Source organism: Amphiura filiformis, chromosome 1 (genome assembly GCF_039555335.1).
Source record: "Amphiura filiformis chromosome 1, Afil_fr2py, whole genome shotgun sequence".
In the NCBI taxonomy this organism is placed as follows: domain Eukaryota; kingdom Metazoa; phylum Echinodermata; class Ophiuroidea; order Amphilepidida; family Amphiuridae; genus Amphiura; species Amphiura filiformis.
The window spans coordinates 20628343-20641425 of record NC_092628.1 but is presented as its reverse complement, the minus strand read 5'-3'; the positions used below and the strand labels follow the sequence as shown (position 1 = coordinate 20641425).

General features: G+C 38.9%; 1 protein-coding gene across 1 annotated transcript; it reads left to right on the top strand.

Moving 5' to 3' along the window:
• Window positions 1-3025: 3025 nt before the first annotated feature.
• LOC140156975 (dynein light chain Tctex-type 4-like) lies at window positions 3026-3745 on the top strand. Its single transcript, XM_072180026.1, has one exon. It carries the CDS (start codon window positions 3026-3028, stop codon window positions 3743-3745), a length of 720 nt encoding a protein of 239 aa, XP_072036127.1.
• The last annotated feature ends 9338 nt before the right edge of the window (window positions 3746-13083 follow it).

Below are 13083 nucleotides of genomic sequence, written 5' to 3'. Positions count from 1 at the left end.
AAAACGTTTTATACTCTTAATATACCCTTTATATAACCCGACATTTAAACGTTTTCTGACAACCTTTATAACCTTTTGCGAATGATGTCGAAAACGTTTTGTGTTTGCTTGGTACCGCTCTTTGCGTCATTTCCCCCTTAAAGTAACATGGAAAATCTAAAGGTAAACAAGAGTTTAACAGTATTTACACTGGGTCTAGGTTTTGAAGCCCATGGGCATCTGATGTGGAAGGCTTAGCAACCCTTTGCGACCACAGTGGGCGATTAAAATATTCTCAACAATAATAATTATGTTGACATGGGAAGTACCCCCATCAGGGGCGTATCGGGGCCACCGTGTCAGAGGAGACTAAATGTCCAAATCGGGCCCCGCTGAACCCTGCTACTAAAGTGACTTTATACATGCCAAATGAGGGCAATAGGCCCCAGGTCACATGGGGGAAAATGGTAAATCACACATATTTAGCAGCATTTCTCCTCATTTTTCACAATTTTGCAGAATTCAGCAGCCTGTTTTAACAGATTTTGTCGTTATTTTAGAAAATCTGGCTGTTTTCGTGTGATCTCCCATTTTCCCCCATGCGACATGGGGCCTACAGCATTTCTCCTCATTTTTCACAATTTTGCAGAATTTAGCAGCCTGTTTTAACAGATTTTGTCGTTATTTTAGAAAATCTGGCTGTTTTCGTGTGATCTCCCATTTCCCCCCATGCGACATGGAGCTTGGCAATTGTGCCTAAAACCGGGACTTACCGGGCAAAAGGAAGATGCGGATGACAACTTTTGGTAAATCTTGTCCTGGTATTTTGAGCCGTGGGCAAATGACTTTACATGACTGACAAATGCGCGCGAGGCGCTCTAAAAATTGCAATATGTTAAAATGGACCAAAATGAGGCAGGGGCGTAGCCAGCTTTCTTGGTCGGGGGGGGCAAAAAAAAAAAAAAATTCAGGGGCACAGCTGAAAAAATTGCAGTTGCAACAGGAAATTTTTGTTTTTAGAGAGACTGTACATGTTTTCGAGCTTCCAAAAAAGGCTTTATTGGGACGAAAATTTTGTATTTGACACTATTTTGGCCCATGATCGGGGTGAGTTTTGATGAAAAAGGGGCTACTTGCCCTTTTTCTTTTCCTTTGCCCTTTGCTCAGAGGGGCACTTTTTTCTTTCATTTTTTGTCATGGGGCCGTCTGCCCCCTGCCCCCCCAAACAAAAATAGCCCACAATCGTAAATCTTAAACTGGAGGGCTACATTTTGGACAATTGTTTTCCATATCTCTTTGGGTGAGAATTTCTTGCTCATCAACTGGTATCTTTGATATACGCATCTGTTATGTCTAGTCTATGAATGTGGTAGGCCTACTATAGGCCTACGTTCCTAAGTTGCAGTTCAAGTGTTGGCTCCGTAATACATTTCCAAGCTTTTTCTAGTAACATTGGCAACTGGAATTCCAGTCGTTTTCAGAAAGCAAACCTGTAAATCCGGACAATTTCTTTTATTGAAAATTAACTCCTCTAGAGGGTGTGCAGTTATTTTCTGGAATAGCCCATTGGTTCTCATGACAAAAGATGCAAAAGATTCTGAGGGGAATCTCCCTATTCAACCCTTAAGGGGGTACTACACCCCTGCCCAATTTTGTGCATATTTCTGCCTTTTTATCAAAATTATAGCGCATTGGGGACAAGTAAGATATGTATATTATAGGGGCAAGGACTACAACTACTGCACTGGAAATTTATTTTAAGCACAGACAACAGTTGTAGAGTTACAGTAAAAAATGAGGGAAAACCAATATTTGATCAATAAATCAATAACAATTAACTTGCTTTGAGTTGATGAATTTTCAGTAGTAGTTGTAAGCCCTGTTGTAGTCCTTGCCCCTATAATATACATATCTTACTTGTCACCAATGTGCTACGATTTTTGAGAAAAATGCAAAAATAGGCACAAAATTGGCCAGGGGTACCCCCTTAAGGTTCTTATCATTTTTAAAACCTTTGGAGAGCCAAATAAGGTTCTGAATAACTTTTGGAGAACCAAAAAAGTTCCTCGGTGTGTCCCAGCTCCTTTTATGCATGGTTCCTTCTAAGAACATTCAAGGGTTCTGAGAGGACAAAAAGGGTCCCTTTTAGAAGTTGTTTTTCTAAGAGTGTATTGACAAGAGTTTGCACAGACTCAAGTGTACCAATACCTTTATTATTTGCTGTATATTTAAGGGTTGTAATAGCTAATTCAGAGTGCAAAGAAACACGCGTTAGATTGAATAGACACTACAAACAGTAACCAAGGTGTGTATTTGAAGTACATAAACTAAAACTCTACTTCACAAAGTAACGCGATATTAAGGGTGACGGTTCTCATTTTTATAATGACTATAATTTTGTGAAAGAAACTGCGTAATTTGGAAGAAAAAGGGCAAACAACCTGCTGCTCTCAATTCAAATTGTGGACGAATTTTTATGAAAACGTTGACGACGATTGTGTGAGGATCCGGTTGTTGAGAACCTTTGATTAATTATTGGATAGATTTTCGCTTCATTTTCTCTTTTTGAACGTCAGTTGACAACATTTAGATCAAGGATACATCGTCACCTTTGGAGAGAAATTCTACAAAACCAATAATACTTGGATATACCCTGTTATCGGACAGCTTTTCAATTTGCTCAATTTTTGATTTAGTTGATTACGGCAAGTGCATTTATTCTGACTGGTACCTCTTGAGTAATGATCTGAGCATGTAATGACAATTGCAAACTTTACTACATATGTTACATGTACATTGGTCTGAATAAAACAAGAGAACTAACAAGGTTCATGTGGTGAAATGGTGTCACCGAATAACTAATCGCAGTAAGTTTTTACGAACTGTAGGCCTAATTGTGCGATTTCGTTCAAGTTTGTCGCGAGAATATCGTGATTTGTTACCATCAGAGTCTTCAGCAAGAAAAAGGCTACCAAGCGTTTCACAAAGAATTTTACGACTTTTGAGGTGTTAGTAGTCGATAGAAGAGACAACCCGACGTTCCACAATGAGTGGAGCTTTCATCCAAACACCTTTATCAAAAATCACCGATTCTTCTGAACCTGTATCGCCATCTGGCCAGAATGTAACCGATGACGATGGTGATAGTTTATCACTGGCCACACCGCCAATCACAAAAAATACCGTGCGCTTTGGAGAGACCGTAAAACCTGCGCAGTCCCCATCACGACGACGAGCGAGCGTCCTTGGTGGTATAGGTCTTGCGGACCGACGAACTAGCCTTGCACCGGGGACCTCAGGAGGACTCATTCCATCACGTCGACGTCAATCCATGTGGGGCAGTTTGAAACGATTCACTATAGAACAAGGGTCTGCTAGCAGTCGAGAATCGCCGCAAGAGGAAATGAAACTTGAAAACACATATCAACTGAAACCAACATCAAAGCAGATGTTTAAGCCATCAAAAGTCGAGCAGGAAATTTCAGACATTTTGGAAAATGAACTCGAAGGTGTGACGTATAACCCTCTCAAAGTGTCATTTTTATCAAGCACTTTGAGTGATAAAATTAAAGCAAAAGTGAAGCAGCTGGGATTTAATCGACATAAATTGGTGGTATATGTAGTTATGGGTTCGCTTCTAGGACAGGGATTAGAACTAACCTCAAGGAGTGTATGGAATGAAAGGACTGATGATTGCGTTACTGTGAGATATCAAAATAATTCGCTGTTTGCTACAGCAATGGTATTTGCTGTATATCACGAATGATTATATAATGAATATAATTAAAGGATACCGAACCTCGTAAGGCCTACTCCAGATCTTTGATTCCAGAAGGGCGTTGGTTATCATAGTCCTTAGAAAAGAATGACTTTGAATCGCGCACCAAATATATCTATAAGAAATCAAAATAATGACACTGAGTTTCGTATACATATACTCGTAGTTCATGTCAAATTGCTGTTGATTTGTTTAAGCAGCCTTAACTTCGAATCGCGCGCCATAAATGTAAAAGAGCGAATTTCCGCTCTTTCAAGCAGTTGAACGAAGTTTTTTGAGTGGAAAACACTCTAAAATGAAAGAAAGTACATTTGCTTTAGACAATATTCACTCTTTTGAGAGTAGGCCTATAAAGACTACTTTTTTCAATCCTTTTAGAGTGAAAATTTTACACTCAAAAAGGGGTTGTCCTCCATTTCACTCTTTCACTCTTTTTTTCCCGTGCACTCTGTCCACTCGGTGTACATTTAGAAAGATATATACGAGTCTGGATAAAAAATCAATCAAAAAGTAAATTTTAATAAATGACGACCTATTAAAATATTCCTAGTAATACGAGTATAAATTAGATGATGATTGAGACTAAAATAATTATTATCCATGTTTAATATTTCGATGAAAATTGCAGGAGAAAACTGTTAAAAAAAGGGTTGTCTCTCACACCCGCTGAAGGTGGCGGATTTTTATTGGGCCCATGCATAACGAAATTGTAAAAAAAATCTAAATTGAGACAATTTTGAACATTTTGGGGGCAAATTACAAAATTCTGGCCATTTTCGAGAAAAGGAACCACTCAGTGAAAGTTTAGCATATCTATATCTAACAAACCAGGTTTTTATGCTTTTTTCAGTCAAAAAAAGGTCGAAATTTGCCCATTTCCGAGCGTATAGCGAGAGAAAAAATAGGATTTTTTTATGCTTTCTTAACAAAAGTCCAATATTTTGGGAAAAGGTTCACTTTTGGAAAAAGTCCACATTTTCAAAATCCGCCCAAACAAATTCTGGCTACGCCCCTGTCAGTCAACAATATCCTGACGAATGCATTTGCACGAGTTTATTATCCATCATATACTTCCAGTGATATCTATATAAATAAAAGGAAGATTGCCCATCTTGTGCGCGAGTGTTCTCCGAATTGCCTAGACTTTCGGCTTTGATTTAGTGGTATATTGATCGGGTATATATTGCCATTTTTCCATCGGACATTCGTTTTTGCAAAAATTGATGGTAACTAAGAGAATAACATAAAAAACTGTCGTGTTGCTATGCAAAATCGCATGCGGTGGCATTGTGGGTAATAAGGACAGTGTGAACAGCGTAATAATATTTCCATTAAAAAACCATACGCAGAGCAACATTGCCCTGTTTTCTGCCAACTGCGAGGTGGCCAAGAAATGATTCAGGCTATCTAGATGCACAACACCGCGTACTTTAAGAATGATCTTACGAGCTTTTCGCCCCTACGCAGAGCTACGCACCCCATTTTCCGCCACTGCACCGAAGTTGGCAGCCAAGAGATTAAGGCTACGTCGCGTGAATTTTATTATTTATTCTAGGCCTATGAATCGTCGTTTAGTTTTACAGCCAAATTCATACGGGAGATTGAGGAATATACGGGGAACGCATTGCACTTTATTTGGTTGAAAACTGTCAAGACCAACAATTGTCCTCAAAATCAGTGAAAATATGGTTAAAACCGGGGTTTTTCCCGGGATTTTTTGTTGTCAAAACTCAGTGGTAGCGCGTAGTACCGTAACTAACTGGCAGCAGCGCGTTGGCGTTAGTACGTCGGCGTACTAAGCAATGTGACGCGCACGTATGGGGTGCATAATATGCACAGACCAACTTTCCGTGCCAGAGAAATAGAAAAGAAAAGAAAGGAAGACAAAACTGAAAAGGTAGGCCTATGGATGGGTCGGGTTGTGGATTATATGCATGGTACTGGATTCGGTTAAGAGATTACCCGCCAAGATGATAAAAAATCGTGAGGATACGAGAGGAAAGAAGGAAGCTAAAAATGAATAAATAAATAACTCATGTAAAAAATGTAAATAGATAAAATTCAAACGGGAAATCACAAGCTAAGCAGGGAATATGAAAAATGGGAATAAAATGTAGAAAAAAGCCAAAACTAAAAGGAGAAATGTGAGAAATGGTAGATTTATAAAATAATGCATGGGAACGGGGCTCAATAAATGAACAACATGCAAACGGAAATCACAAGCTAAGCAGCATGGGAACAAAATAGACCTATGCAAAAGAAACTGAAGAGAAAGAAAGGAGCTAAATGAATTTAAAAAAAAAAAAAAAAAAGAAGAGGACAAAAAGGTACGGGTAGGCCTATTATACGGGCTATGGTTACAGTAACTAAATGAAACTAAAGAGGGAAAGAAAGAAACTAATCAGGAAAATTAAGGGGAAAAAAGAAGTTAAAATTAGAAACTAATCAGGAAAAATAAGAAAAATAAATAACAACTGAAGGAAACGGGAAATCACAAGCTAAGCAGCTAATAAAAATGAAGCTATAAAGGGAAACGTATAAGAAAGGATAGATTTAGAAAATAATGGGAATGGGGTTAGGCCTAGATAGATAAATAACATGGAAACGGAAAATCACAAGCTAAATAGCATTTTGTTTTAATGAAAACAAACTAGGCCCGTGCAGAAGAAACTGAAAAGAAAATGGAAATGCAAGAAGGGACATGTTTAGAAAAATAAAATTTACCTTTCAATGATTCTACCTTTTCAGTAATTCCTCCTGTTTTAGTGATCGCTCCCATTTACTCATCTAGCGGGGACCCGCGCGAAGCGCGGGTATCCCGCTAGTATATTAATAAAACAATAATGTTATTAATCGCTGCAGTGATTATTTTAGTTGGAACATTTAGGAACAAATTATCTTAAATTGAAACGCCATCAGTCACTGATCTTGTTTGAATCAAAGTGTGTGGCAAGGCTGCTCTCCACCAAAATAATAATTATGGACTTTCGGAACTTATAATACTGTCCGGACGAACCGTCAATACCGGCGACACTGATGTACCGATGGTGATTTCGGGTGCCCCTCCCTTTAACTATATAGCTATGCCACGAAATGAAAGCTTCAGCGGGATATTGAGCCGGGAAATTTCAATCTGGAAAGAACATTAATTCACTCTGGAAAGAGAGTCATTCATAACGCTCTAGAAAGAGCGAAGAATGAGTTCAATAACTGCAATTCACTATCACAAGAATAAATAGTGATCACTAATGCAATCCATTAAATTTGATATTTAGAGAGTAAGGGGCCGTTCAATATTTACGACAGAGGGGAGCTGGAGTGGGAGTTTTAAGGGGGAATCCGAATTTGTTTAGGGTCTTGACTCTTGAGGGGGAATCTGATTTCTTACTTGAATTGAACCTTAACCATGAGGGGAATGTTAAGTTTTAAATGGAGAAAAAGCGAAAAACAAAGGGGGGATGCGAAAATTTTGAGCGGACGCGAGTGGGGATCGGAACGCCCCCCCCGGCGTAAACATTGAACGGCCCCTAAGCTTATACATGTTAAAATTGACGAGAAGTGCAGATTGCCAGTATAGTAGTTATGATGACAACGGAAAAGTCCAGAACAATCCCCGCCGCAGCACCATTCGGGCCGTTGCACAAGTTAGTGTTACAGCAGTATAGCTTGCCTAGACCTCCTGGTCCAGGAAAGGAACCAGCCTTGCTACATAATCCAGCGTACTCGTCGCATGATCGAATAATACTTTCTGGCGTAAAGGCACTTGGCGATAAATAATACGTCTGAAAAACAAAAAAAACATGCACTTTAATAGTGACAAACCATAAGGTGGGGCATAACGGACCCCCGGGGCAAAACGGAACCACATGGAAAAATAGGCCTTGGCAATACTGCCGTCTATGCAAATTATATTGAGGAACATAAGTAGGCCCTATGGCTACGAGGATTTACAAAAAAAAAATTTATTCAAAACAATCCACTGACATTCGAGCAAGATCGAGTCAAAAAATTACTACCCGTCTGGTGTAAGATATGTAGATGTTTAATGTGCTGAAATTTTACTTCATTAATATCGGATTCCCAAATAATTGTGTATATTGTAAACACGAAGGTACTAGCTTTGAGCTGTATTAAGTGCATGGCCTATATGCTACGATGTATTATGCATGCAACCTATTTCTAAAAAACCGGGTATGGGGCAAAACGGACCCCTAGGTGTGGGGCATAACGGAACAGGGTTCCATTTTGCCCCGCGGGCGTTTTGTCCCACAGATGGGTTCCGTTTTGCCCCAATTGGACATAACACGTCTTCACTCAAGGAAATGTAGGCGTTATCTAGGGGCCTACTCGAGCATGGTAAACACTTCGCTGAAACATAGACATATAACTAGACCTACAGATATAATTAATGATTAAAAGTTAACCACTTACTCCACAGAGAGTTAACTTTAATGAATATCATGACCAGTGTCGGGGTAGCAACAGAGGTTGAAATGTGGAGATTGGTGTATCGATCAGACTAGTGCATGGGACAGAATTGTCGCGGGAAGTAAGAACTCCTATGTTCTACTCAAACTTTACCAGTCGCTCATTTTGCCAATATTAGATTACTGCTCGCCTGTTTGGAATGTTTACAAGAAATGTAATATTGATAAATTGGAACAAATACAGCATCGTGCTACTAGGTCAATTCTTTGTCAACGTAGGGGGGATCAATCATTATGAGGACAGACTCAGAACTCTAAATCTCACAACTTTGAAAACTAGAAGGACTTATTTGTCTGTTTCATTCGCTTGTTCATGTCTTACTAATGCCAATCCCTTTCTTTTTTCCAGGTGGTGTGTTAATACGAGACATGAAGCTTTAATTTTTAAACAATCAGTCTTTCAGTTAATTTCCCAGTGTAGACATAGACATATAACTAGACCTACAGATATAATTAATGATTAAAAGTTAACCACTTACTCCACAGAGAGTTAACTTTAATGAATATCATGACCAGTGTCGGGGTAGCAACAGAGGTTGAAATGTGGAGATTGGTGTATCGATCAGACTAGTGCATGGGACAGAATTGTCGCGGGAAGTAAGAACTCCTATGTTCTACTCAAACTTTACCAGTCGCTCATTTTGCCAATATTAGATTACTGCTCGCCTGTTTGGAATGTTTACAAGAAATGTAATATTGATAAATTGGAACAAATACAGCATCGTGCTACTAGGTCAATTCTTTGTCAACGTAGGGGGGATCAATCATTATGAGGACAGACTCAGAACTCTAAATCTCACAACTTTGAAAACTAGAAGGACTTATTTGTCTGTTTCATTCGCTTGTTCATGTCTTACTAATGCCAATCCCTTTCTTTTTTCCAGGTGGTGTGTTAATACGAGACATGAAGCTTTAATTTTTAAACAATCAGTCTTTCAGTTAATTTCCCAGTGTTATGGTCTTCAATTCCATCCGATATCAGAGACTCATATCTCACCTGTAGCAAGTCTACTTTTAAATCTCAACTCAAATCTATGATTAATTTGTATTGATGCCTTTTTGTATTTTTTTTTTCCAATATGATTTGTATGTGTGTGGTCTGCTGAGTTGGGAGCGCTGCGCCTTGTGGTGACAGTGCTCTTTTGTGCTTTCAGTGTTCCCCGGCAGCTCAGTAGACCCAATTTGTTGTTTTGTCTCAATTTTGTTGTTAATTGCCAGATGAATAAAATTAAAAAAAATAGAGATGGTAGGCCTACTTAATATTTCTTTCTAATCAAACTCACTCCACAGAGATGGTAGGCCCACTTAATATTGTAACTGAATATAGGCCTACATATAACTAGGCCTATAGGGCCTACCGATGGAACAACTGATATAAGTTTGCACCCAGGGTGCCGTTTTGCCCCATAGGGGGGTTCCGTTTTGCCCCGATAGTGGGGCAAACCGGATTTTTGTTGTTGAAAATATTTCTTCATTTTTATAAAAAATTGTAAGATTCAAGTTATATTGGTTAATGGTATATTAAAGGTAAATACAAACTTCAACTGAACATATAATTTTTACAGTCATATTACTTATGGTGACGTCACAGAGCATCCTCAAAGTTAAGTGTTCCGTTATGTCCCACCTTCCCCAGGTGGGGCATAGCCAGGGCCCGGGAGCCAGGGCAGGGCACTGCTGTAGGCCTATGCTATATACCTGGACAAAGATAAAAACCTAGTGGACATATTTACCGTTCCCGGGGACCGGTACACTTGTTAAGGGACCTGATGCAAAAAGGGGGTGGGGCCTGAAAAATTTTGACCCTCCTAAGGGGGGGGCTGAAAAAATGACCACAAATTTTCCTGGAAATATTGAGTTTATATGCTTTTCTCAGATGGGGTTGACCCATAATTTTCATGTCAAAAAGGGGGCCCCTGAATTTTTCGAGGTCTGTAAAGGGGGTGGGGGCCCGAAAAATGTTCGCAATAAATTTTTTTTTGCATCAGGCCCCCCTTACAAGTGTTTGTGAACGGTCCCTAAATTTGGCGATTTGTCCCCATTTTTACCGTAGGCCTAAACCGTGACAATTACGCGCGAAGGCGTGCATAAAATTGCTTAATTTTACACTAAATAGCCCAGAATCAAGGCCCAGCCCGGTAAAAGCCATGCATCGGGAAGAGTCCTCGCCTGATACGCTACTGAGCCTACACTGTAAATCCCCAGCTGTAACACTTTTTAAACACGTTAGGCGTTTAGCCAAATTGATAATATTATCTACATGTATCTTTTCGGAAAAAGGTTTCATATTTCTAGTACACATGACAAATCCAAAATAATATCAACATCGTCCCTTTGGTTTACAAACTATCTCACTTTGAATTTGTATCTTAACACATCCTAAATACCCCATCATAAACACCATATTAAGTCCCACCCATCCCGGCTACAATCAACAACCAATACCGATCCCGCCGTGATAAAAACTGATATAGGCCTATGTAGTGTTGCACATCACTTACAATGCAAAAGTCATCACACGGGAGTTCAAAGTTATACTCTGAACTTGTGTTAAAGTTGTCATCAGTGCAATCGTCAGGAAACCCAAAAAAACTAGAACTATCCTCACTTCCAAAACTACCAGTATGCGAACAAGAGTAACAATTCTTCAGCGCTGTAGTATCAACTGCAAAGTTATACAAAAACAAAACAGACATTTCATAACAGTATATTATGTGACCATCGTGTGCACGGCCCGATAGTGATATAAAATTGGATCGGTTGAGCCCATATTTATTGGTCGAGCTATGAGTTTTAAAATATTGGACGACAACTCATAACGAGACCAATAAATACTGGGCGTAAAGCATCCAATTTTTTCATTATTATGTTTTGGATCTAATATTTTCACACACTTGGACTCATCAAAACATAATAATGTCTATAATAGGGGCCTGTAAAATACAAATAAAAGAGACATGGATTAAACACGATAAAATAGATTATAGCCTTTGACCATCAGAGCTTTTGTACCACCGACAAACAAGTTGTTGTCTACACAGTAGATAGCAAAAGTACTAAGTACAAAAGTACTAAGGTTGCTATCTACAGTAGATAGCAGCAAAATGTCCAATGTTGCTAGCTACAATAGACAGCCAAAATGATGAAGGTTGTTATCTACAGTAGATAGAAAAGTACTAAGTACAAAAGTACTAAGGTTGCTTTCTACAGTAGATAGCAGCAAAATGTCCAATGTTGCTATCTACAGTAGACAGTAAAAGTATACCAAGGTTAAAAGCCGATAAAAAGCAATTAAAAAAGAGGGGCCGGGTGGGTCAATTTTGGTCTGATAATCAAATTTCAGCATCGGAGAAGTTTACCGGCATACTCATCACTTCATTTATACAGAACTTAATCATATTAGAGAACCAGCGAGAGATATGAAAAATGTCACTTACCAAATAGAGAAAAGAGAATCAGAACCAATACATGTACCAAAAGACCCTTCATCTTGGTAGTTCTTTGATATATCTGTAAGTACAATATACGAAACAAACGGGAGAGAGAATAAAATATAAACAGCACCACTGTTCTGATTTATCCGATGGCGATCATGATTTATTTATTTATTTATTTATTGTTTCTGCTAAATGTACAACACATGACACGATATTCGTTATTTAATCGGCGCCATTGCCAGTTTGATCTTCTAACGAATATTTGTTGACGTATAAATTATAAACAATATTTTTTTTCGTCAAACACACATTCGTTGTAATATTATGATTTGAAACGGGTTGAATAAAGAATTATTGTAATCATGGAAGAATCTCATCTCTTTCTTCCATGTTGTAATCGACATCGAATATGCGGCGTCGAATATCATTATGTAGTATATGAATTGACAATTACAACATGTTGCGGGTGGGTCCGCTAGTCCATGTAGGCCCGAAAATAAAAAGGGGGTCGCCAGTCCGCTAGCACCCTAACCATGATAAACTTACCCTTGACTCTATTAACCACGACCGATGACTCTAACCTTCGGACTAAGGGGTGGTGCAATAATTATGTGTACCCCCGGGGTGGTGTATTAGGCCTATAGGGGGGATTTTTGGCACGTCAAAAGGAGGGGGAAAAGATTTTTTGACACGGTCACGGGGGGGGGGCAATTTTTGGCAGTCAATTTTGAGAATTCGAGAATTCGAGAATTCACCAAGCCGGGAGTACACATAATTATTCACAGCCCCTAACAACCCGTATTTTTTGGACCAGCGAACCTTTTTTCGAACTAGCGAACCTTTTTTCGGACTAGCGAACCTTTTTTCGGATTAGCGAACCTGTTTTCGGACTATTTGGACTAGTGAACCTTAAGATTAGTGAACAAAAACATGATAAACATTTTAGACTAGCGAACAGTCCCCCACATTGCAACACATCCAAAGGTTCGTGGAAAAAGTGACATCGGCATCTTTATTTTGTTTGTTAGCGAACATATGCGACATCGAATATTTGGTGGCGATGGCTAATAGTGAAATTTCATTCCGTGCCATTTTTTGCTGATGGGAATTTTACGGGAGGGCACTTTTAGGTTGTGCCTATAAAATTCCACTTCTATCAAGGGAGCCCATAGCGCCATTAGGCGAATATTTACGGTATTCAAATATTATAATATTCGATGCCGAATACCTTTTCGTCAACAAACATTCATTAGAAGATTAAAATGACTTGAACATAAAAAAAAATATGAACCATGCCTATCATTCCCTACAGAGACAGAACATTTCTAGTACGGAGCTTGATATAATTGCTAAGTCATTAATACATCGTCGCCCTCCTACGATAATTGCGTATGTGATTTTT

Coding starts and splice junctions, on each gene's coding strand:
- LOC140156975 (XM_072180026.1), top strand. CDS start 3,026: ATGAGTGGAGCTTTCATCCAAACACCTTTATCAAAAATCACCGATTCT.